We start from the raw sequence: 27,597 nt of genomic DNA on the forward strand, positions 1-27,597 counted from the left end.
GATAAAACCAGTTTTTGATTATCATGGGATTAGAAATTTCAGACAGTAGGTTTGTGAAGGAAGCACATGGGAGTCTGGGCCGTCCTTAACCCATGAAGGGAACATTAAGAGGTAACCTGTCAGGCCTAGGCTAAGTTTGTCCAGCTGCACACCTCAAATAGAGAGAAATAGCTGGGATGGGGCCACAAAAAACACATTAGGGTAGCAGTAGGGAACATTTGGAATAAACCTGGTTGAAAAAGAGAAATCATCCTGGGCTCACCTGCCATCTGCATGCAGAGGGGCAAGGTAGTAGAGGGAAAGGGTTAGATTGGATGCTGAGCCCAGGCCCCAGACACCTGCCTTATATGAGCAGCCTCTCCAACTGAGCTGGAAAACAAGAGGTATGCTGACTTTCTGGAGGCCTCCATGGGCAAAAGAACCTAGAGAAGTAAGCAGGCAAGGTATGAGCTAGGTGTGGACACAAGCCACAGGGAGCAGAGTATGAAAACATAATAACCATTTGTACATTTGAGTGTATGTCCATCCACCTGAGTGCATATGTAAGTGTATAGACAGGTGTCATTTTACATGAATAGATGTTAGTGTATATGTCTGATTATGGGTGTGCTTATATGTTAAGATGTATGGGTACGCCCACGTGTGAGAGTGTACCAATCTCTGTTTGCATCCCTTAGTGATACACCAAACAAGGAAATGAAAGATTTATTCTATATAAAGATCTTTACTACATACCCCTCAGTACACTGTAGCTAATCCTGCATGCCCAACCCTCTCCTTGGGGAGATGAAATCTTGGGAAATTCAGTCTGAGGCCTCACCAAGGGGCAGGGGTGAACCAGGATGTCTGGAGGCCTCTTCTTGCTCCTTCTCCTTCTCAGGCTCACTTAGCTGGCCCTCAAGGACATGCACCTCCTGGCGGAGAGCATGTTAGCTGCACTGATCAGAGTCAGCCAGAAGCTTAAGCGTGAGGCCATCATTAGCCAGTTACAGAAATGAGATGCCAGGAATGTGGGTCATCGAGTGTTCTTAAGAACTGAACTCAGGCTCGATATTTCTCAGCTCAGGGTCTTCTTCCCTAGAAAGAAGTGATTGTCAAATCTGAAATTAGATTAGACAGTAGGCTATGGAGGGGAGAGAGATTCTTTAATCCATCCAGGTACTTGGTTCTAAAGTTGGTAGAGGGGGCTCCCAGCCTCACTAATTCCTCCCTTAGCCTTAAGCTGGGTCACCATTCCTGTGCTCCCTCCAGCTCCAGGCGCAGCAAATTAAAGGCTGGGGCCTCATAGGAGACACCAAGGACAATAGGATTCCTGGACTCCAGGGCGTGGTTCATTTCTAGGACCTGGTTAACGTGGTCTTCAATGGTGCGCGCATACTCACTGACCTGAGCAAGGGGTATTGGACAGGCAGTTCCCCCAAACCTCAAGATCTGTGGCTCCTTTCATCCATTCACATCCCTCACTGCCATACAGCCTACGTAATATTCTCATATCTGTCACCTTATTTGCTTCCATTAAACATTTCCCTGCACCATTCAGATTCTCTCTTCCCTTTGATGGTTAAAGCCGCACAGTAAAGAAGAGCTTGGTGAATAAATGAATGGACAGGCTCCCAACTTCCAGTCTGGCCCCATCCTGTCAACCTTCCCCAGAAGCTCCATGAATGACCATTACAAAATGCAACTGACCATATCCCACGGCTGATAGAACATTTCTAGTCACTCATTCTTACTTAGAGGATCAATTCCAAACTCAACTGCATGGCCCACAAGTCTCTCCCCTTATTGCCGCTATTTTAATTCTTCAAACTCTTTCCTGCCTCCTTTGCACTGGTCATCCCACTTCCAAGCCTTTTATTGTTCCATATGCTCTTCCCATCTTCCAGTGGATTCATACTCATTAATTCACCCATCAGTATAAGAAGCTTCCTACTTCCTACATAAGCCTCTTTATATTCTTACTACCACTGAAGGTCTCAAGAACAGTACATAATTTTCCCTTCATACAAAGGATTCCTCTCAAAGATGAGGGCTGTGCTTCCTTCCACTCCTTGTCTATCACCAGGGCTTATCCTATGCTCAAGGAAAGGCTGTGCTTGTGTAACTCCTAGCCCCAGCACCAGCCCGCAGCTCTGGCACTCACCCTGGACATCTCTTGCTCATATCTGCCCATAAGCTCCTGGGCTTCGCTCCATAGCTGCTCCAGCTACTGCAGGGGGAGGAGGTCATTGGGCAGGTGAACCACTCACTTGCATATGCCATCCTTATCCACAGAGCCTGGCACATATCTCACCAGCTGCAAAAGCATGGCCACAGGAACATTAACCATAATGAAGTATGATGGGGCACAGTGTGCTATTTAGAAACATGAGGCAGAAGAGGAGGTTGACCCTGCTCTGGAGCACCTGAGAAGAGCTTTCTCTGCACAGGAGATTGTTCTTGCCTGTCTGGGCATCCTTCTGTCTTTAAGTTTGACATACCCATTCCTTGATTTCCCAGAACTGAAGTGCAGCCCCCTTCCAGCTTCTATTGGTGTGGCCACCCTCACCCTATGTTACGCCCTGGCTGGATCTGGCTATACTTCACATTATTGGAAGCAGACTTCTCCTTGATGCTCTGGGGGAGAGAGGAAAGCTAGTTTGAAGAGAAATGTTAGGGAATCAGCTTGGGAGCTTCAGTTCTCTGCAGTATCCCCACTGTAGAGATTTAGTAGATTCCTACAACTTCACTTTGTCTTAAAGACAGCAGATACAAAGAGTTCCACATTATCAAAGAAGGGAAATTAATATTGCCAGCACGTGGGAACCAGAGTCTAGACTGAAACTTAGCATTCACAAGACTATGACAAGGTATGACTTGTAGCCCACACTTTGTAGGTGAAAAACCAGAGGTTCTAAGAATTTAAATAATATTTTACTAAGTCCCGTGATTAATAAGTGCCAAGGCTGCAAGCTGCCCCCAGGTTTCATGTTTGTTCTGGATCCCGTGGTTTTACTCCTGAGGGAGCTGCAAAGCTCCAAGCCATTTTGAGGTGGGTATGCTATGCCAGTCGTCAGGGTGAGGGTGGGAGGCAGCTGCCTTGTCTCGACTAAATAGAGGGAGGGGAGAAAGGAACTAGGGATGAGAGATGCATAATTCAGGGTCTTCTTCCTTTTGCCTGTCTTCTTACTTACATTTTTACTCAGAGCTCAGACCCACTGATGCTAGAACCATGCTGCCTGAGTTCTACTTCTGGTCCTGGGACAATGGGTAAATTACTTAATCTTTCTGTGTCCCAGTGTCCTTGTGTGTAAATGAAGATAATCATATTTTATTTTAACATCCTTAGTGCAGGAAAAGGGTTGCAGACTCCTCAGAAAACAAGGCCTCATAACAAGCAGGGTTGCAGCCCAGAATTTCCTCCTCTCTCACCTTCATCCTGTTTTCCCGCTTTCACACTATGCCTGCCCAAACCTAGGGATGCAGAGCAGACAGGGTATCCCATCCTCCTTTCATCCATCTCTAGGTCTTTCCACCTTCACTCTATCTCAAATCTAAGGGTTCTTGAAAAGGATCAGAGCAGCGCAGGAAGCCAGTCCAAAGCACAGAACCATCTTTCTATCTGCTTGTGATCCCTCCATTCTTGGCCTCTGCTTTAGGCTGTCCTGGGAGCACCAGAGGCAGCAGAAGTCCACTAGTCAGGAGAGCTGAGACAGGTTGCATCTTGCTTCAGCTGCAAGAATGGAGTAAGACCTTTGAGCTCCCCTAGGTGTTTACCTTGGCCCAAGTGATTAGTCTCAGCAGGAGGGGGATAGATTTCAATATCTGAAAGAACTGAATGTGCCACGGGGTATGGGGATGGTGTGGAGCTAGGAAGTAGGAGAAAAGGGTTGTGACAGACTGGTGCCTCCAAAGATGGGGTGGAAGTGAGTTTCTCACTACAGGCAGATTCCTTCTCATCCATCCACAAGCTGACATCTGCTCCCACCCTGCTATGCCCCCTTGCCCAAGAAGATTAAGGCAAACCTGAGAACTCCTGTCGGGGCTTTGGGATGGATTATGGTCTTTCCCTCAACGTTGAGTGAGGGACTATCTAGAGGGAAATGCAACCCTACCTGCTCAGTCTCAAGGACAGAAGCCATTGCCTTCATCAAGCACCCTTGGATGAGGGCCAAGCTGTATATCCAGGGGGTTGCTTCAGCAAGACTGTACTGGCATGCTCTGTTATATGCCCTCCCTCGCCCATAGAAATTTGTCTCCTCCACTATTCTAGGCAGTCTAAACATTTCCATCCTACCCTACTATTCAAATATGTCCTGTAATTCAAGCTCCTGTTGCCAGCAGCCTCTACTTCCTGTGTTCCAAGAAAGCCCCCTCCCAATATCTCCTAACCAGGCAAGGAACCTCCAGTTCTCTGGGCTCCTAACTGGGGTATCCCTACAGAAAACGAAGAGTTTGTTTCCTGAGGCCTGCACAAGGAATAAAGCTCAGTGTTCCTAGTGCTGGCCACCCTAAATTATTCTCTCCTCTTTTGCCTTCTCCCTTGAGTACTTCTCAGGCAGTGGAGAGTCTCACACCCACCCAAATGCCTAGGGAGATATCAGATTTCCTATGAAGTGTGGTCACCTCCATTTCTCCACTGAGGAATTTGGTCTGTGTAGTTCTTTTATCTGTATCGCTCCCTACTTTTCACGGCACCCTCAACTTCAAATATTGCGGGCACTTAGCATGGAGGCCCTCTGCTTACTTGTGATATCCTCCAGAACCTTTTGCCCAGCACATAATACTTAGTAGACAAAGGCATAGGAAGCCTCCATGTCCCTTCTAGGGAAAGGGTCTGAGAGCTTAACGTTTGACTGAATGTTTGACGCCAGGAAGACCCACCCAGCACTCTGTTGGGCAATCCTTGATAAGAGATCACATTCTTATACTGCTTTACAGATTCTCACCCTCTAACTCCCTGCCCAAGACAGGGATCCATTCTCCATCATCACCTCTGGCCTGGTCTTGCTGTAACCTTGGGGTCCAGAGGACCCACAGAGGTTAGGGAGATAAGAGAGGAATGAGTTGGAAAACCTAAGCTGTGTGGAGCAGGAAACCCATCCAGAATGAGTGTCTGGGTGTTACCAGAACTTTAGGGAGGGAGGGATAGAGGGAAGGAAGGGTGGAAGAACAGAATATGAAGCATGGCAACTAATGCTGGGGTCATCTTGCTATAATTGCCAACTAAAACTAGTGAGTGGTAGTAGCTGGAAAAGCAGGAGAAAGTTCAGTATCTGAGAAAAGTAGGGAAAAAGCCTAGGAAGGCAGTCATGGTATAGTCCACCAAGATTTAGGTGTTAATGACCCAGGTCAGAAACCATGTCTGTTTCCGGAACTAAGTTCTGTTTTATTCACATTGCGCCATTTCCCCAGCCCCTCCTGTCTTCATCCCTTCAGCAAACATGGAGCTCCTTCTTAGTGTCACACATTGTAAAAAAGGCCCACTCACAGCCAACTTTCACTAGTCTGGTTCTGGATAGGCAAAGTGATGGAGAAAGACAAGACCCTGATTCCTGGGCTGTGTCCTGGGCCTTCTTATCTGTCATGATCTAGGTACAACCTCTTCTATATGTACGTGATATATCCATGGCGATCAACACAGAGTTAGAAAAACAGAAATAGTCTAGGCACAGTAGATCCAGGCAGCTCAGAGAGGTAAGTAGAATGTGTACGCTGCCCATATGATGGGAATAGAGCTGGAATGAGCATAAGACCACCTATCGGCAGATGATGGAGATGCCTTGGTTAGATCTCTGCCCAGACAGCTCCTGCAGCACTGTTTGGTCATCTGAGAGCACATCCTGGAGAAAATAGGGTGCTCATTCATTCCTGTGGGAGGCACACTCAGGGCCCACATCCCTCACTGTCCCTGCCTAGCAGAGCAAAGGCAAGTGCCTGAGCCTCTGAGCAATCTGCCAAGTACGCACTCCATAGACCACAGGATTAAGGGCAGGGGGGACCACCACGTAAAGATTAGCCAGTAGGATGTGGATATGGCTGGGAACTGTGTGGTGGCCAAAACGGTGAGCCAGGAAGGAGAAGAGGGTGGGTGTGTAGAAAAGAGTGATGACACTGGCATGAGCCACACAGGTGCCCAGGGCCTTGCGATGGGCACCATGAGATGGCAGGCGACAGACGGCCTGGAGAATACGGGCATAGGAAGTGCCTATGAGCCCTAGGTCCAGGGCTGAAGAGAGCAGCGTGGTGGCCAGTCCATACCAGATGTTGGGGCGCGTGTCGCCACATGCCAGCCGAGCCACACCCATGTGCTCACAGTAGGTGTGGGGCAGTGCCCGCTGGCCACAGTAAGGCAATCTGTGGAGGAGGACAACAGCAGGTGCCATGACACAGGCACCACGGGTCACAGCAGCTACAGCCACTATACCTACCACACGCTGGGTCAGCAGTGCCCCATAGTGCAATGGCTGGAAAATGGCCACATAGCGGTCCACAGCCATGGCCAGCAGCACTGAGGACTCAGCAATGAAAGCCACATGGGCAACAAAAACCTGGGCTAGGCAGACCCCAAAGGAGATCTTACCTGACAGGCCCCAGAGCACAGCCAGAGCTTTGGGCACTGTGGATGTGGCAAGAACCAAGTCAGTGGCTGCCAAAAGCCCCAGCAGCTGATACATAGGTGCCTGAAGTGCCTTGTCAGCAGCCACCAGCCCCAGTAGAAGGGCATTCCCTGCCAAAGCTGCCACGTACAGCAGGCATACAGGCACAGAGAGCCAGGCATGCAAGGCTTCCAATCCTGGTACTCCCAGCAGGACAAAGGGCCCAGGCCCAGAGATGAGCACAGTCTGGTTGAGAGTAGGCAGTGCAGGATCCAGCTCCATCTCTTGGTTCTACCTGGTTCTGACCCTGCAGGGTCAGAAGGGGGCCTGTGAGAGGAAATCTGCAAGTTCAACAGATATTTGAGATAAGCAGGGGTGAGGATGAGGCCATAGGATGCTAGAGCATTTGCTGAGAGCCGCCTTTGTGTCAGGCACTGTTCTAGGGGTTTGGCATATGCTGATCTTTGGATTCCCTAACTGTCTGTGGGTTTGCTAATGCTCCCATATGATGAATTAAGCAATTTGGTTTCTGAGAGGTTAACAGACTTACTTCAAGTAACACATCTGGTAAATAGAAGAACTCGGACTTGAATCAAAACTCATCTGACTGAAGACCATGCTCTTCTGACAGTCTTCTCTGGCTGGGATGTCTCTTCATCAGCCCAGTTACATGGGCACATCAGAGTATGCTTCTCCTGATCACCTGTCCCAGAGGAAGGCATTCATGTTATCCAAGCCTAATCTCTCCAACTGCAGTACAGCCTCAGAGCTCCCTCCACCCTAAGGGAGATGTTAAGTCAAAAGGAAGGAATAATGGAATGGCTATTTCCTACTCCATTCATGGACAGATGCTCAGACAAGCTCTTCTTCTAAGATCCTTCTCCAGAAGCCACTTATTAGATCAGATTCACTCTTCAAAATGCCACATTCCTCCCAACCTGTCTAGTATTTTTTCCGAGCTGCCCACAGCCTTTGACATCCCTCTCTCCAGTTATGACCCATCATAGCTCTATGTACCTAGGTCATGAAACTTTAATTCCTTATTTGACCAGTATAGACATCCACACTTGACTTAGCTTTGTGGCTCCTCTTTCTTCTGTTCTTTGTCCAAGAGAAGACCCTTTAGGTTCTCTCGAACCCAGTCTAGAAAAATTCTGATCCCACTGAGGACACAGCAGAACATCAAGGTCAGGCTTCAGTGGAAGGTACTGGGGTCAGATGCCACAATGACAGTGCAAGTGATGGTAAGGTTAAAATGGTGAAGGTGTGAGGACTTTATTTACCTAGGTTTAAATAGCCAAAGAACAGCCTAGAAGAAAGATCTAAGCTAAGGTGTGCTTCCCATGCTCTAACTAAAGATCAGACTTAATGAATTTCATGAGATATATTGTCTGGTATTTTAACCTGTCCTGAGGACTGAGGAGCCTGGGGCAGGTGAGCAGAGAATAGGGTCCCTGGCCCCTGGTGAAGCTATCAAGCTTCCCACAGTCTGTGTATGCTCCAGCTTTCTCTACAGTGCTGCCTCTTGAACCTTCTCTTAAATCCTCAGGCTTTGGCTCGTATAGAGTAGAGACAGGTAAAAAATCAGGTAGACTTTCCCACATGGAAGGCTTGTTGGCTTAGAAACCAGAGCTTCCTTCTGAAGGATGAGTCTTTGTTGAGTCATGGGGTATGGTTCTGCCCCTCTCACAGTGGGGGCACTGAGAACTCCTCTGAACCCTGGGGACATTCAGCCAGGACCCACAGGGCAGGCCCAGCCTTTATGAGGGAAGAAAATTGTCAGCTCTTTCAGAGCCTGGGAATGTCTTTCCTAAAACCACAGGGCAAGCACACCTGTACCCAGTCATGGGCCCCATAAGAAAGTTCTGTACTCAGGGTGTATGGGCCCTACAAGCACACTTCCTCTTCACAAAATTCCAGGGGCAACTTCCCCATTTCCCTCATGTCCACAACCCACACTTCTGCTCATTCCACTTCTTTGTATAGTCTAAGTGGAGAGGGGAAGATGGGCCAGGAACTCCCTCTCACCTGCCAGCCTTAGCCTCTGTCCTGTGTCCAGTTATCTGCAAGTACAGCTGCACCTTTCTCATCTTCCACCCGCCCGCTCTGCTCTCCTTGCCTGCCCAGTCCCTCACCTCATCTCCAAGGTATAAACAAGACATTCCCTCCAGGAAAGAGTATAACATCAAAAAAACATATTAATGCAGCTGGAAGCATTTACAGAAAAAGAAAGCATAGTGAAAAGAGTTCAAGAAATGAACCCATACAGATTCTATGGCTCTATTTGACCCTGGGTTTCCACTTCAACTCTGAGGGTGCTGTCATTCTGATTGTATTTGTACATGCATCTCCTTTTTACTGGCATGAATCATTGGGTGCACTGGTGGTACAGAGATCTGCATGAACCAGCTGCAGACTGAAGCTTGCCTCCTGCCATCTGCTACCTCCTCCCCTTGGGTTCCTGGCCAGAGCTCATCATCCCCGTCTTGTTTTTCTATTTATCCTTCTCAAGTGTCGCTGGCTCTTCAGAGCCTTTCTGCTCAGTCATTCACTTACTGTGTCCTGCCTAAGAGGTTGGAGGGACAAGGCATTCACCCCAGGAACAGAACATCAAAGAACATATTAAATGCAGCTGGAAGCATTAAGGGAAAAAGAAGGCATAGTGAAAAAGAGTTCAAGAAATGAACTCATACAACACATGTTCATGCTTGGGTTTGTTATATGGTTTAAGGTGAGTTGATTAATCACTTTGAACCATGGTTTAACCAAAACATGTGATCCCCACCCTGATTTTGGAGGAGACAAGAGTGGGAGGGAATGGTGGCACAGTGGTCCATTTTTCTTATTCATGTTTATTCCCACTTCAGCACAGTGGTTAAGACCCAGAGCCAATTCTGAAGCCAGATCATCTAGGTTCAAAGCCTAGTTCCGCCACATATAAGCTGTTTTACCTTGGACAAGTTACTCTAATTCTCTCTGCCTCAATTTCCATATCCCTAAATTGAGGATAATAATAAATGTAAGTGTTATACAAGAATATTGTGACAATAACTAAGGTAATGTATGTAGAGCCATTATATAGGGTACGACAGTAACTGAAACACAGTTAATGCCCAACACATGTTGAATAGTATTGTAATTGTTACCTGAGCAGTTTTATTACTCCTGGAACATGTTCCTCTCAAGTTCCTTTCCACTGCATTCTCTCACCAATTTCATAATGTGATAAAAAATCTTTTATTATATCTTTAAGAAAATAAGATGAGTTGGGGGCTGAACTAAGGATATTTGAACACAGAATGGTCCTGAGTTTGAAAAACAATTGGCTAAAATGCAGATGGAAAGAGTGAGATTAGATCTGATTAGACCAAAGAAGGAACTTCCTTTGCCAAGAGACCCAAGAAAAGGAGGGGAGTACAAGACTGTTTGTAAACAAAATGAGGAATTTGGTGACATTGTCTTCTAACCCCACTCCCAGTCCCCAGCCTCCACTTTTCCACATTCTTCTGATACAGGAATGGTGAGAGAGGAAGGGAGTGCTGATGTCTTAGTCCCAGTTCTCAAACTTAGCAGCCACACTGGTCCTCCACCCCATGCTCTCCTTTGCACTCCAAAGTTATTCTTTGAAAAAAAGTCAGAACAACTCATTTTCATCAGGATAAAGAGGCTTCCTAGAGAACCTCCTTGAGGATTAGCACTTTTAGCAGGACTTCAGTGTTTGGCTCAATATGGAATAAATCTAGGTAGGGGATAGGAAGGAAATCTTTTCAGGAGCCCCCAATTCTGTATAGGCTTTTTGTGATCTTGGCTGATGAATTTCTGCCTCTGATGGGACAGGAGACTCTTACTTCTCAGCTGCAGGGATGGGATTAAAGATGAGGAATGGGTGTTCAGCATCAATCTGCCCAATGCTGCTTGAGTCTCTGCTGCTCCAGCTTGTCCATTTAGCAGTCAGTGCACCTGAGACCTAGGAGACTCCAAAGAAACTCTGGTGGTAATCCTGGGAGAGAGCTGGTGTGGGTAAGAAGGATTTATGGGTCTCTTTTCTAAGTCCCTCAAGGGGGCCTGTTCCCTGAGCTCCTGGCGGGATTAAGAATCTTCTAGTCGCAGCTGTGAACTGTTAATGAGGAATTAGCAGAAGTCTGTAGTCATCTCTGCTGACTTTCCCGGTCCCCAGGTTTATATTCTTAGCATGCTCAGGGCCTTGAGAAAGGTAGAGGCTGAGCAGGGAGGTCTCTGCAGAAACACTGGATGAGGCAGGAGCAAACTTAAATGAAGACATACTGCACTCTACATAAATGCCAAACACAATTGCCATCTACAGATGGACAGTCATCATTATTCAGTATTGTTTCTGCCCTTAATCCTACAAAGAGACAAAGCAGCTAGGTGGAAAGAGCCTGGGCTTTTGAATCAGGCAGACCTGGTTTTGAATAACTCTTTACTACTGAGCATCCTTGAGCAAGGTCCTTAACTCATCTGACCTTAGTTTTTTACTTTGTACAACGAAGACTAGTATATCTTCCCAAAAAGGTAGTTGTGAAGACTAGAGTAACGTGCCTAAGCACCTCGGAGGGTGTCTTGACATTGTGTGACGTGGAAAGAGTCAGCTTGAGGACAAGCTCTGATTGTCTAAGGAACCTGCTGGACCCACATAGGGCAGCTATTCGACCCTAATAATAGACATTATTAGTTTCACAACATCTCCCCTCCCTCAAAATATGCACTCGCTTCCATTTAGAGGTACATAATAGAACGTGGTAAAGGCAGATATTTCATAATATGTCATTCACAGTATATATGTTTTTTTGGACCAAGTTTGAATGAAATTTTTTGTGTTCACACTGTCACAGAAGAAATTCACAACTTACAAAAAAATTCTTATATTGTTGTAATCATGAGTTTTGATATTCTAGAATAGTCCAACAAGCTCTTCTGATGTTGGGCCTTTTCCTCGTAGAGTGTGTGTGGTGTGTGCATGTGTGTACACTATGACCTAAAGTATCCTGAAGCAGTTATTGAGATATGGCCCAGAGAGCATAAGCAACAAGGCCCCTGTGCAAGTGTGATGCTTTATTCCTGCAAGTTCTGAGTGAGGAATCCAACCTGAACCACCTCTTGTGGGAGCACCCGCCCTAAGCAGGCTGCACATTTTCCAATGGGAACATAATTTTACATACTTAGGAACTAGCTAATGATATGGAAGTCCAACTCACAGAAAAAATAAAGCTGCCAAAGGATTTTTCATTGCAACTTGATGAGGGCAATGATATTGCTAGCATGATAATTATTTTATTATATGTTATTTGAACATGACAGTGCTGTGAAGGAAGAATTATTCTTTCAACACTCTTACTAATCAGCCCAACTAACTCTTAACTGTATATAAAATTATGAAGGATACAATGTCAACGGATGTAGTTTAAGTTTTAGGTTTGGCATAAAAGTATGTTCTGATGGAAAAGTAAAAGGTACAGGTAAACATTCTACAGTAGCTAGCAAGATAAAGGAGCTTACTTCAGAAGGTAAATCAAAAGGCAGGTTATGAAAAAAAAGTTGGCTGAACTGAATAATGTTTTTAGTGCTATAGTAAGAATAGAGAGTCATATAAAACTTAATGTGTTAAATTCAAGATTATTCTCTTTATTGGGTGACAACATGGGAACTGATCAAAAAGAAGAGTTACTACCTGATGAAGAAAAATGGTTAACGAGGGGAAAAGTTCTAGTTAGATTTTTGAACTATTGAATGAACTTTCAGTGTTTCTGCAAAATATTGGGTCCCAACTTCTTCAGGATGTTAATTGGACAGCCAGATTTTCCTATTTGACTATCTTTGGTACTCTTATATTCATGCAATATGTTTGTCAATAGTGGATAATTTTTAGAGGTAAATATAGAAGTCAGAAGTTTGGAAGATCATGGTTTCTATAGGATATTAAGATATATTTCACAAAATAACAATTTTCAATAAAATAAGTGATGAGATGTGTATTGCGCATCTACAAAAGTTATCATTGAACGCCTTACAAACTTAATAGAATGTTTCAAATTTTATTTCCTATCAAGACAAAATCTACACATAGGAAGTTCAAGGATTTAGAATCTATTCTTTCATTGAGTGACCATTTGAATTTAAATATAGCTTGTAGGACAAATTGTTGGAACTGACTAGCAATGACGCATTGAAGGTAAATAATGAAAATATAACATTGCTTGCTAATTTTGAATGAAATGTAAAAATAAATGTCCTTAAAATGATGAAATTGCTTTAAAATAATTTACTCCATTCTCATTAATCCATCTTTGTGAGACAGATTTCCCTCCCACTAACACGAGAACAGCAAAATCTAACCAAAAGAAACATACAAAAAGTAGTTTAATGATAACTTATTACCAAGAAGTAGCACTATCATCAAATACAACCTAGGTCAGATAAATTAAGAAGCAAAATGCAAGCTCATTTGACACATTAAAAATTTTAAATATTGATACAAATGGTATTGCTTCAAAAGGTACTCACAGGCTTTTAATTGATGGCTTTCACTATTTCATTCACAAGTTTTTTTGTTGAATCTACGCAAAATGACGAATCTCATGAACATGATATAAGTTCGCTACATTAACCACTTACATACCCACTTTCAAGAAACAGTGTGTACAACTCCTGTAAGTCTTTTATTTTTGTCCTGTGTTTATTTTGGTTATACTTATTGTCACATATTTTCTGCCTTTGAATGTGATAATAGAAATGAGACTCGTATGTTCTATGGTTATTTTTAAATTTTATTTTTCTAGTAATTTATTTTTACAAAAGTGTTAATCCACATTTTTGGAAAATTAAAAAAACTTGTCCTGCCTCATTGATAGGTTGAGAAGAGCTAGAGGCCTTTCTCTACATATGTCCACATATACATATATCCACATTTGTCATTCAGTGGTGTCCCCCTGCAGATGAACGAGCTAGGGTGATTGTTCCGCGGATCCTGACTCACTCTTGGGTGTGTCCTCCTAAGTTTAGACTTGGACTTAAATAGTAGAAATCCAACCTGAATATACAGTCATATTACATTCTTGACTTCAACACTACAAGAAATGAAGCTCATATTCTTATCTCCATCTATCTGACTCCTATGCCTAACAATTAGTTTGCAAGAGGAAGAAGAGAATGTGTGACTAATTGTTAATTTTTAAAAGTCAACAATAGCATCAAGCTATGAGATCGTTTACAAACCTCATCTACTGATATTCTAACCAGGTCCCTATATTTACTGAAGACTTTGATTTATTTCGTGTTTCTCATATTCCTTACTGCCCAACCCCTACAACCCCTCTGAGCAATGCCATCATCATCATGGATCATTCTTCCATCAACCTAAACTTGTAACACATGGTTTCCCACCTATGCTCAGGCCATCACCTCTGGCTGGCAGGTCCTATTCCCTTTATTCTTGGGGCTCAACTTCTTTTTGTTCTTCAAGACCATCACAGAAATGAACTCTTCCAGGAAACTTTCCTTGACTCCAAGGAATGGCTGAGTATGCTTCCTTTGTGCTTCCCTAACACCTTATCCCAATCATGGCAATACATAGGATTATCTGAGAAAAGTCTCTATGTATGTGACTTACTCCTTTTGCTAAGTCATAAACTTCTTTGTAAACAGTATATGTACTTGCTCCATATCTCTACTCCCAGTTTGTATACATTTTCTTTCATATAATAGGTGTTTTTTGAATGATATTGGATAGAAATTATGATAGATAAGTCATTTGTAAATTAATTTTAATAATCTAGGTTCACAATGGTGGATAAAAAAGCATGAAAACTATGACTGCCTCCTTTCTTCCAAAGCAGACATTGTGAATCTATTCCATTACTCACTGTTAATAAGCTCCACAGTATTCCTCTGAACACATCTTTTTGTCACTGGCATATGACATAAAACGTATATGGAGCCAGCTCTGATGGCCTAGTGGCTAAAGGTTGGTGCTCACCACTTCAGCAGCCCGGTTCACTTCCTGGTCATGGAACCACATCACCATTCTGTCAGTTGCCATGCTGTGGTGGCAGCTCACATAGAAGAACTAGAACTACTTACAACTAGGATGTACAAATGTATACTGGAGCTTTGGGGAGGAAAGAAAATAAAAAATAGAAATATACATTATAAGAAGAAAAACAGGGGGCTGGCCCCATGGCATAGTGGTTAAGTTTGATTCGCTGCAGTTTGGTGGCCTGGGGCTCACAGGTTTGATCCTTGCATCAGAACTACACCATCTGATAGCCATGCTGTGGCAGCAACCCACAAACAAAGTAAAGGAAGATTGGCACAGTTGTTAGCTGAGGGCTAATCTTCCCCAATCAAAAAAAGAGGGAGATTGGCAACAGATGTTAGCTCAGGGAGAAGTTTCCTCAGCGAAAAAAACAAAAAACAAAAAAAAGTATATGTAATATCTTGTCTGGGTACAAGTTGCAAGTACCTGGCTAAGATGGGGGCAAATGAGATGGCAAGTGAGTAGGGCTAAAATCCAAGAAACAGCAGAAATGGAATCACAAAGACTTACAGAATGGTTAGATGTAGAAAATCTAGAAAAGAAGGTATTAGGGACACATTCATTGATCTAAGTGTAGAATATAGTTCTAAGTTCTGAGAACGGGAAGATAAAAGGAGTCAATACCCCAATTGATAGGGTCTTAATATCTAATATCTCATGTAACAGATGGAGAATTTACAAAAGGGAAAAGACATAAGATAATTTATGTGTGAGAAAGATACCTCCTGACTTTTGTATAATTATTCTTTTTTAATCCAAACCAGAACATGTAATTTCCTTCATGGTCTGAAAATGCAATAGAATATTTGCATCTAGTCTCACTGGAAAGAGCCATTGGCAGCTAGGACAGTAAATTTGAATTTGAGGGAAGAGCAAAACTGGGTGTTACCTGTTTTCTCCTTCCAGAAAGAATGAAGAGGTGGGAGGATTTTAAAAGACAATGTCGAGCTCAGGGTTAAACATGATGAGTCCAAGGCGAGAATGTCAGTGGTAATTCGTGAAAATACTAACATAACAGCTAATATTAGAGCAGTATTTTATAATCTGCAAAGCACATTCATCTACTTTTTTCTTTTAATCCTAGTACTGACCCTTTGAGGTAGGAAAGCAGTCACTGAAATTTATCAGAAAGACCAAGTACAAAAACTAAGATATAGAGTTACCGGCAAAGAGGCGATAAAGCCATAGAAATAAATGAACTCTCCTAGGAAATGTAGAAAAATAATAAGAGATAATTAGGCCAAAGATAGAGGGTGGGAGGAGGAAAAGAAGACAGTGAAGGAGACAATTCCTTCCTTTGTTGTTTCTTCTAGGTTATTAAACTTTCATAGGAGACATTCGTGCACGTCAATGAATAATCTTGGGTTTGAGTTCCTTCCAGGCAGAAAGAAATACATACTATTAAATTATCTAATCTCAGTGTCTTTTTATTGTTCTTTCAGTAAACTTTTTAAAATTTCAGCTCTTGGCCAATGCATTTTCTCAGCAAGATGGAAATAACCAGAAGAGAATAAAAAATAATCTCTTCTGATATTTGTGAGCATTTCTAGTAAGCTTGCACAGAAAGCAGAATCCCCATTTAGTCAGATGTGGCTTCATTTAAGAGAATCAGAGTTCATAAAAACAGGCTCTGATATTCCTAAATATTTTTTCTGTTCCTCTGGTGTCTGTTTTCACAAGCACGAGGCTGTGTTCAATGGGAATATCGCTGAACCGGGGGCAGCAGATTCTATTCTAGCTCCACATACGTAAGTTCCTTGCTGTGTGCCTCGGAAAAGTCATTTTCAGCCTGTAAGCTTCAGTTTCTTCTTCCATGAATGAGGTTTGGATGATTCTGGCACCCATGGATCTGGCCCTGCTCCTCAGCCCTCATCCCCTACCCCCACCTCACTCTGCTCCAGCCACACTGGCCTTTTTATTGTCCTCAGTTCATGTCAAGCTGTTTCCAGCCCCAGGGTCTTTGCATTTGCTATCCTCTCTGCTGTTATCCTCCTTGTCCAGTTTTAGTCCATCACTTTTTCAGCTTTATTTTTCTATTGGTTATATTACTATTTGAATGTAGTGGATTTATTAGTTTTCTTGCTTCTTCTTTGTCACTCTTTCTAGAATATAAGCTCTATAGAAGCAAGGTAGAGCCTCTTCTGTCTTATTAGCCTTCATATCCTGAATGCTTAGAATATTTAATATACAGTATGTACTCAATAAATAATTTCCAGGAAATAGATAATTTTCAAAAAAAAGATTTATTGAAAGAACTCTAGAAGTATTGTTTGCTGACAACATTTATTATTTTCTCAGTTCTAATGCTTATAAAATTTGGATGCATCTTGCCTTGGATGTATTACTTTAGTTTAATTTTCCCCTCCTCAACCTCCCTCCTCACTGCAGAAATGTGTCTTGTAATAGCTTCTCTCTTGCAATCAAGGAAATATACTCTGCAGATGAGAACTCCACAAATCTTCTGGCCAATGGGGTTGAATTTTTACTTTAATATCCAAATGAACTGGCTTGAGGTCTCATCTGTGCATTGTGGGAAACCCAGTCTTTGTCTCATATCTCCATCTATATTCAGGGGTCATGTTCTCCTAGGCACTATCTTGAAGCTCACTTCTTCAATGTGTCTTGGAGTGAAGCTCCTCCCAGCACTGGTGCTACCACTGTTGGCAATGATAAATATACTACTTCTCTCATTCCCATTAGATCACTGCTGATGGAACTTGTGGCTTACAGTAGACTTGTACTAACAGGTTTTTTGTGGTGGGGGGAAAGGGGCGTTTAAAGGGAATTACAGAAGTATAACATGGACAATAATCAGAAGTGACTGTTATCATAAATGTCCTAAATCTATCTACTAAGAACCTAAATGAGAAATCTCTCATTGATATTTTCACTTTTAGTCTTATATTTTTCTCTCTCTATAGTTGCGAATCTCAATTTCAAAATTTTTATTGCTTTTTCCATTTAGAATAACTTGACTCTCTGTTTTCATCTCCTTCTTCCTGATCATATCCTGTACAACTGCATGTTCCATAAGCAAACAGATCACCAAGGAAATTTTTGTACAGAGAACCATCTCCTTCATACAGACCATGCCATTTTCCTGGTATGCAAAAGCAGCAACAGGCAGTTCTTACTTTAAATAGCATTGACTTTTTTAATTCTTGCTGCATTAATATACGCTATAAAGTTATCCTAGCTCTTCCATTGCACAGGAGAATATCATTCTGTACCCTTGGCAGAAAACAAAAGTATGACCTTATCTCTAATCTGCTTGGTCTTCACTCCATAGACAATGGGGTTGAGTGCAGGTGGAACAACAATGTAGAGGTTGGCAAACATGATGTGGAAAGTGCGGGAGACATTGTGTCCAAAGCGATGGGCAAGGATGGAGAAAAAAGCAGGTGTATAAAATATGAGGATGACACATACATGGGAACCACAGGTGCCAAGGGCCTTCTGGAGGGCATCTTGGGAGGGAAGGCGAAAGACAGCACAGAGGATGAGAGTGTAAGAAACAGCAATGAGAATCACATCTGAGATGACAGTCATGATGGGAACACAAAAGCCATACCAAATGTTGATGGCGATATCGGCACAGGCAAGCCGGGCAACACCTATATGTTCACAGTATGTGTGGGGTATGACGTGTGTCCCGCAGAAAGGCAGACGCGTGAGCAAGAATACAACTGGCAGGATGATGCAGAAACTTCTAAAGGAGATGCCCACAATAATCTTGATGATGGTCTTGGGGGTCAAGATTGTGGTGTATCTCAAGGGAGAACAAATAGCCACGTAGCGGTCAAATGCCATAGCCATCAGGATGGCTGAATCCAGGACAAAGCTGTAGTGGAGGAAGAACATTTGTGTAAGGCACCCTGGGAATGTGATTTCTTGAGCCCCAAACCAAAATATGCTGAGTGTTTTAGGAACACAGGCTGTGGACAAGATGAGGTCCGTCATGGCCAGCATTGACAGAAAGAAGAACATGGGTTCATGAAGGCTGCGCTCCACCAAGATGAGGTAGAGAAGGATGCAGTTTCCCACAATGGCCACAATATAGATGATACAGAAGGGAATCCCAATCCACACACGCGCTTGCTCCAGGCCTGGGATCCCCACCAGAATGAAGGTTGCTGGGTTGTAATTGCTCACGTTGAAAATGATCATGGCAGACTAGAATGGCACAAATTTCAGGTCCTGAGGACAGAGGGTGATAAAGGATATTTAGGGTCACTTGAGTTACTCACTTAAAACTACTCATCATTACTGAATCCTAAAGATAGGGGGACTATCTAATTTATCATCCAAAGTAGGACACCTTTGAAGTGAAAAAAGTTTGGTATTGTAATGATAGCAGGTAACATGCATAAACCAGGATTGCCTCAGATATAATGGGATTTACAATCATTCTACCTAAAGGGAATCTCTTCTTTCTTCTGGCTGCCTCTGCTGATTTACACAACTTTTCCCGGGAGTCTTTTGGAGTGGCTAAAATCGTTCTTTTCATTATACTGTATGCCCCTGATACAAGTTGAATTTCCAGGCATATTTTTCAATAGGTTGGTGGATTATAGTTTATATGGCTTTATGGATATTATTGGTTAAGATTTGCTTGCTCTGTCATTGTGGAATGTCATCTCTGTCTCACAGCAATTGCCCATTCTTTTCAAGACTATCTGATCACTGTGGCTTTTAGATTTGCAAGGTCAACATCCCTTTATTACATTCCAAAAATCTAATTCAGTTCAACAAATACTAGCTGAGTTCCTACACTATGCTGGATAACAGGTGTAACTTAAATTTAAACTAGAAAAGTTTCTTATAGCTGAGGCTCATAAGCCCTTGCTCCTCAAAAAAAAAAAAAAAAAATCATTTCCCCGCCCCCTGTGCACTATACAGTTATATAATATCCTAAGACTTTGGCCTTAATAACGCTACTAGTCAAGATTTCCGTCCAAAACAGGATTGTTTCCTTTGAACACATATTTTGTTAGATATACACATAGACCCCAGGACATATACCCTCTTAGTTATACACACAGGCTTAAGACTTGCATTCTCAAACATTCTGTGATATATACTTACATTTTCTCACACATTTTACCATCACATAGTTACCCACGCACAATCTTGCACAAACGTAAACTCCCCCTTCCACATTGTCACACACACGTGCACACATAAACACACATGCACACACCACATACATATGCACACACACACATGCACACAGGCCAAGGAATATACAAAGTATTTTATGATTAGATTTTGGCACAGCCATTTGTTTTGTAAATTCCAAAAATCTTTACCTGAGGAGTTGTTTTTAAAAGATTAAGTTTCTATACTTTCTTTCTTCTCCAGTAATGTGTTTACATAGAAAGCTATTTATAATCTACGGATTACCAACCATACAGCAAGGACAAGGGCTCCGGGGTCAGCTTGTGATGGGGAGAATGGTGAAGGGAAGCTGGTGATGGCCATCCACCTCAGATTCCTGAATAGATGAGGCCTAAACTCATGTTCAAACTTATCCCTACCCTACTTTTTATCTCATTCTCAGGCCCAGCTCACCATACCTTTCATCTCCCAGACCAATGCTTAATTTCTCCACTCTTCTGCTTTTGGCAAAAACAGGAACAGGATGCTCTCTTCTTTTCTTTCTGAACTTCCCTTTCCTTTAAATAAAAATGCTATTCTTGTAGAAACTCAAACCCTCCTCGATAGTGTCTCCATAATTCATATGTTCTAGTTTCTGAGAACACAGTCCAGAGTTCAGATAATGGGCCACAGCTCAGTCCCCCATCTGCTGCATATGCATGTTCTCCAGCTTAGTCGTTTCCATCTTGGTCCTCTTACCTAGTGGGGGCCTAGAACTCACCTATTGCTAACAGTAGATATCTGGCTAGGTTGTTCAAATTTCGTGTTGAAAATCTCTCTTCTGTGCTGCTCACACACTCAAACAATATATGACATCAGCAGCCTGAAACCATATACTTTGAAAAACAGCTCTTCCAGCTTGTCTGAAGTCATCTTTTATTTATACACGTGTAAGAAAAGATCTCTTCTAGTTTTATATTTTCATGCAAACACAACAGATGTGCACAGAGTCATCCCAAAGAATTTATAAATACACATATGGTCACACATAAAGATAGTTCATTCTGAGGCTTGTCATTCTGCAGTCAAACAAATCTACAAAGTGAAATGATGTGCAAAACAGTCTGATCTTTTCAACAAGTCAGTGCCAGTAAAAAAGGGAAAGATGCGTAGATGAGGAAAATGCTCTTCTAGATTAAAATAAATTTAACGAACAATCAAATGTAAGTTTTGATTGGATTCTGTTTAAACAAACTAAGAATAGAAGATAATGTATAATTGAGGAAATTTAAATGTGAACTGGGTATTAGATGATAGAAGTAATCAGTATTAATTTTATTAAATGTGATTATGATATGTACAAACATACACATACACACAGATGTTCACAGTATCTCAATAGAATATGGGCAACAAGTTTATGCTGTGGAGCCAGACAGCTAGGCAATTTAATCCCAGTTCCATAATTTACTAGCTGTGTTAACTTGGGCAGGCTTACCTGAACTATATGATCCTTGGGTTCCTCATTTTTGAAAAGGGCCTAATATCTCTAATTCTTAGTCACTATTAGGACAAAATAAGACATGCCCCCAAAAAACACTCGTTACTGTAGTGCCATGCAACATAATAAGCACATAATAAGTTTTACTACTTTTTATTAGATTATATTTTATATCATCAGTATTATCACTAGCAGTCAAATCACACAGTGAAGAAGAGAACAGAAATAGATGCGTAAAAACTAACAAAAGCTCCCTGGGCATACACACATACCCACACACTCAAACCCACTCTTTAGGTTAGGGCTATGTCTAACACAGATTGTCACGTGTCTGACACAGAAATTGCCTGAACGACACTTACCATAGCCATTCTTAACCCAGTTATATAATTGCCCATGTGTTCTAATCGTTTCGCACCCATTTGATGGAGCATATATCAAGTACTGGAGACTGTGACCTCGGCTTATAAGTGGGAGTGATCAGGAAAGAATGTTATAGTACTCGGTCCATAGCTCCTAGAAAATGGAGGTCCTTAGCTTTTCATTCGCTCCCTCTTTCTCTGCCAATCCTGATCCCAACCACACTCCTTCAAACAGCCAGAACTCACCTAATCTTGAAGATTGGGCCAAAGGGAAAGAAGAGAGATTGTGCTGACAGGCACACAGAAAATCTGCAAGGGGACAGACTCGCCAAAAGAAGAGATAAGTGGAAGGGAAAGGAAGGGACTGATGGTCAAGTTGATTCCCTGCTCATTTATTTTTTCTGGTCATCGCTCAAAGTGAGGAAGAGGGAAATAGGGCCTGAGGGACACTGATGCCCTCTCTTCTCACTCTCAAGGGAAGAGTATAAAGAAGTTTATATTAACCCTGCTCATGCCTGCGAGTTAACACTGCCTCTGAGTGCAAGTTTTTTTTTTTTTTTTTTCCGTTTGCATGAGAGCTAATGTTCTGTGAGTGTTTAGCTGTGTGTATATGTGTGCATGTGGGTGTGTGCTTGCACCTATCAAATCAGCCAGGCTTCAGGCTCATACCCCTGCTTACTAGAGAAAGAACTTTGCACAAGGTACTTAATCTCTATCAAAAGGTAATGATATAGTCCCTACTTCTCAAGATTACATATAACAATTGACAAGTATGACAGTGCTTGTGAAAATGCTTAGCACAGTGGTGCACTCACAGTGCACCTGTTAAAATGATTACATGGCCCCCTTCAAGATATTCTACTGCTTTTCAGAGTGGGGCCCCAGGATCCGCATTTGTAGCTCTACAATGGATTTTTGTGCCTTTTAGTTTTCCTTGGGGGACCAGTGTATATGTAGACATGAACAGAAAAACTGGAAAGGAAGAAAGTTGACTGGAACTGTCTCTATTGGAGCAGAAGTGTAACGAATCCTAGCAGCTATTTCCTGTGAAGGACTGCATGAGGATGTTCCTGTTGGCCATCAAATGGCTGCCTCTTGGGACATCTTTGGCTAAATATCCCACTTTAACTTCAGAACTATCATGTCTCCAACTGCGTCCACCACCCTCCCAAACCTGCTCTCTCAGTGCTCCTAAGCTCAGCAAATGTCACCTCACTACTCACCTGAATTTCTTTTTTAACAAATTTTATTGCTGTTCCCTCTTAAATATCTCCTGAATCCTTTCTCGTCTCTGTCTCCATTGCCCAGCTACCAACATCTCATACTTAAATTACTCTAATAGCCTTTAAAGGACCATCTTATTTCCACTTTTGTCTCCCTCAGTACATTTTCCACACGGCAAACAGATTGCTTTTTCTAAAGTGTACGTCTGATTATGTTGTTCCTTAGCTTAAATCTCATTTTGTTCTGAACTCAGAGTCATAGCAATTTTTATTTCCTCTAATTTCATTTATCTTTGTCTAAATCTTTGTGTGATTGTCACATTTGTATTATTTTGGGCTTAATGCAAATCAAAAATTTATTATAAACTTTTCATTGGTGAAAACTATATAAAAATTAATAAAATACGTTCCTGTGGGAAGACTGTTAGATCTGCCTGTTGGTACTATCAGGAGTTCTGCAGGCCCAGATCTCAATTTATACTTAAGAGTTTCTAATCCCACAAATCTAACAGCCATGTCAATTTCCCTGGTATAGTAAATCCAGTCTCTCTGTCTATATGTCTGTGAAGATATTCAACAGTAACTCTGAATAGTGGACTCCAAAATTGTTAATTTGTTTGCCTTTATCTCATCCATAAGCACATTTCCTTCTTTTTGTACCCAGTGTACAAATAATTCATTTTCAATGGTGATCTTTTTACATCCCACATGACAAGACTATTGAAAATATCAGTCAAAGACACAACAGTGTTTTGTTTGATGTACTGTAAGTCTAGTTTTCTTGGGCCAGTATTTTTACAGGAAGAGTAGTATGTTTAAGCCATGAAAATGTCCAGTTCTTACCTTTGGTATACTCTCTCCACTTATGGAGACATCTGTCTGTCTTCAACTGTTAATTGTGTGGAAAACAAGTGGTTATAGGTAACATGGATGAGTTTTATATGAGCTCATGGTCCATATATAAGGTTATATAGAATTTAGGGCTTAATGTTACCATAACCTGAGCTAATGAAAATAGTTTTCTGGTAAATTAGTTAATAATTTTCTGTTGGACTAAAACAGAAACATGCTCTAGTGCCCCTGACCTCTTTATTTATAATTCTAACATTAAAAATTTGAACAATACCCCCTACTCTCTACTCACACTTAAATAACAGCAACAAACCAATTATTATTTTACACATAAATGATATGGTGGTATTAGCATTCTCTAGAACTGGTGCTTTAATGAACAGCTGGCCCTGCTATCTAGTACGGTCATACAGGAGTACAAACCAACTATTTCAAAATGGACGTTCTCACTATTTAATTCCCACCACGTATGCAGTATTTTATTTAACTTGAAATCATGTTACTCTTTTATAAGTGATTAAGTAGAAATTTCTTTATGCTCGTTTTAATAGTTTATACATGTTAATTTTGGCTCAAATCAATTACTTGAACTCCCATTTAGCTATTTTGCACGATTTGGAATCAGTTATTTCACAGGACTCCTTCACCCCATGGACAAATATTCTATTGGTTGTTTTCTAATTGGAGTTGACTTTGCCTTTCCTACAGGCAGTTGAAGGGTTGGGTTTCTCCTTGGTCAGAGAGGCTGCCCACCTACTGAGGATTAAGTGTATGTGAAAGGGCGGTGTCCAGCGGCTGCTGAATCCACCCACCACCCCGCAAAACAATCACAAACCTCATAACAAAAACAACAGATTTATGAGTAACGTTTTAAAATACAAGTTGGACATTTTTGCCACCTTGCTTATGATTCCTATGGCTTCCCATTGTTTTTAGAGTATTGAACAATCTCCTTAAAATAGTCTGGATTTTTCAGTATTCTGTTGTCTCAACTTTTGCTATTCCTATTACCTCACTGGGCCTTCCTTATTACTGTTTCCAGTTCCTTCCATGCACCAAGGCTTTTTTCAGCTCTGTGTCTTTACATTTGGTAATCTCTCTGACTTTTATAAAAATAAGCCTGCCAAAGTTTATTCACCCATTAATCTTTACTTTTCTTTTTATCAGCTTTATTGAGGTACAATTGACAAATACAATTGTACATGTTTAAAGTATATAACATGATGATTTGATATACATATACATTGTGAAATATTTTCCACAGTCAAGTTAATTAATACATTCATCATGTCACGTACTTACCTTTTTGTGTACATGTGTGATGAGAACACTTAAGATCTACTCTCTTAGAAAATTTCAAGTATGCAATACAGTGTTATAAACTCTAGTCATCATGCTTTAAATTAGATCTCCAGAACTTATTCATCTTATAAAACACGTTTGTACCCTTTGACCAATATCTTCCCATTCCCCACCAGCCACTAGCCACAGACAACTACCATTCTACTCTCTGTTTCTATGAGTTCAACATTTTATTTTTTGTAGCTTCCACTCATAAGTGATATCACACAGTATTTGTCTTTCTCTGTTTGGCTTGTTTCACTTAGTATGATGCCATTCATCCATGTTGTTGCAAATGGCAAGATTTTCTTCTTTATTGTGGCTGAATAATATTCCAATGTATATACATGTACATATCACATTTCCCTTATCCATTCCTCCATCAATGGACACTTAGGTTGCTTCCATGTCTTGGCTATTGGGAATAATACTGCAATGAACATGTGAGTGCTGATATCACTTTGAAATGCTGATTTTGCTTCCTTCACATTTATACCCAGAAGTAGGATTGCTGGATCATATGGTAGTTCTCTTTGTAACTTTTTGAGGAATCTTCGTACTGTTTTCCTTAATGATGGTAATAATTTACATTCCCACCAACGCTATACAAGTGGTCCCTTTTCTCTACATCCTCAGCAACATTTGTTATTTCTTCTCTTTTTGGTAAAAGCCATTGTAACAGGTGTGAGGTGAAATCTCATTGTGATTTGATTTGCACTTCCCTGATGATTAGTGATTTTGAGCGTATTATCATGTACCTGTTGGCCATTTGTATGTCTTCTTCTGTGGGAAAAAAATGCCTTTTCAAAAGGTCTTTTGCCCATCTTTAATCAGATTAGTGTTCTTTTTGCAATTGAATTATATAAATTCCTTTTATATTTTATATATCAACCCCTTATCAGATATGGTTTACAAATATTTTCAACTATTCTGTAGGTTGTCTTTGCATTTCGTTTATTGTTTCGTTTGCCATGCAGAAGCATTTTAATTTGATGCAGTCCCACTTGTTTATTTTCGCTTGCTTTACCTCTACTTTGGCTGTCATATCAAAAAATCATTGTCAAGCCCAAGGTCAGAGAGCTTTTACCATGTTTTTGTCTAGGAGTGTTACAGTTTCAGATTTTACATTTAAGTATTTAATCCATTTCAAGTTAAATTTGTGAGTGGTGTAAGATCAGGGTCCAGTTTCATTCTATTGCATGTGGATATCTAGTTTTCTCAACACCATTTATTGAATAGACTTTCCTTTCCCCCATTGGTGCCCTTGTTGACTGTATATGCCTGAGTTTTCTGGACTCTTTATTCAATTCCGTTGATCTATGTGTCTGGTTTTATGCCATACTGTTATCACTATACTGTTTTGATTACTATTGCTTTATAAAATCGTTTGAAGTCAGGAAGTGTGATGCCTCCAACTTTGTTTTTCTTTCTCAATATCACTTTGACTTTTTGGGGTCTTTTGTGGTTCCATACAAATTTGGGGATGTTTTTCTTATATCTGTGAAAAGGGCCTTTAGAATTTTTATAGGGATTGCATTGAGTCTGTAAATCACTTTGGGTAGTATGGACATTTTAACATTAAATTTCCCAATCCAAGAACATGGGATATCTTTTCATACTTGTGTCTTTTCCAATTTCTTTTATCAATGTCTTATAGTTTTCTGTGTACAGGTCATTCACCTCCTCTGCTTGACACATCCCCTCCTCCATACTCCACTTGCCTGACTCTCTCTCTTATAGAAAATGTAATTTCTTTTTAGAAAGGGCATTTCTGAACACTAATTTGAAACTGGTTTCTTCTGATAGTCTCCTTTGGAGAGAACTGTTTTTAAATTTTGTTTGTTTTGGTTTGTCATAAAATCTAAGACAATTTGAAGTTACATGTTCATATGGGTATTTACATGATTGAAGCTTGACTCATTCACTGGATTACAAACTCTCCTAGGATAAGGGCCATCAGTGTTTTGTTCAACATGGTAGACAGAATACCTTACACAATGTTTCAAGTATAGAAAGTGTTTGTCAAATATTTGATAAATATTGTTGGAAGAATGAGTGAATAAAAATGGCCTGAGGTCCACTCTGTACTCTGAATATTCTAGACTATCTGGGCTAAATCAGACCTAAGAAGATTAGCATTATGTTGGCTCCCCACAGAATTTTTAGCTTTTATTGAATAGAAATGTAAAATGCTCTACTGCTTTATACAGATGAAAGGTACTGAAGGGTCACATAAAACTATATATTCTATAATGTGATTAGTTGTTTTACTTGGTGTCTTTTCTCTAAGATCTCTCTGAAGATATTTCTTTTTATTCTTCATGTCAGGAATGGTTTTACTGCTCTGAACAATTGACTGGCTTTTAATTTATAGGCCCTGTGAATTATGTAACTAAATCATGCTTAACTCTCACATGGACTAGAGCTGAATTCTTGACCCATATGTAGAGAATTGAAATTCATGGTAGGTCGAAGGTGGATTGGCCTATTTCTTGTCTTATTTTTAAGAAATCTTTGTCTATGTTTTGCTCTTTGTTTCTACTTTCTCTCCACTTATACTTCATAGTATTTTTTATTTACCATATTCAAA

At 41.2% G+C, this 27,597-nt stretch overlaps 1 protein-coding gene across 1 annotated transcript; it reads right to left on the reverse strand.

The window, feature by feature from the left end:
* Positions 1–17,850: 17,850 nt before the first annotated feature.
* Positions 17,851–18,810, reverse strand: LOC103553554 (olfactory receptor 52H1). Its single transcript, XM_008524155.2, has one exon. The coding sequence runs from the start codon at positions 18,796–18,798 to the stop codon at positions 17,851–17,853; it is 948 nt and encodes a 315-aa protein (XP_008522377.2). The 5' UTR covers positions 18,799–18,810.
* Between the last annotated feature and the right edge of the window lie 8,787 nt (positions 18,811–27,597).

The sequence above is a fragment of the Equus przewalskii genome, chromosome 6, assembly GCF_037783145.1.
Source record: "Equus przewalskii isolate Varuska chromosome 6, EquPr2, whole genome shotgun sequence".
Taxonomy (NCBI): domain Eukaryota; kingdom Metazoa; phylum Chordata; class Mammalia; order Perissodactyla; family Equidae; genus Equus; species Equus przewalskii.

Coding starts and splice junctions, on each gene's coding strand:
- LOC103553554 (XM_008524155.2), bottom strand. CDS start 18,798: ATGATCATTTTCAACGTGAGCAATTACAACCCAGCAACCTTCATTCTG.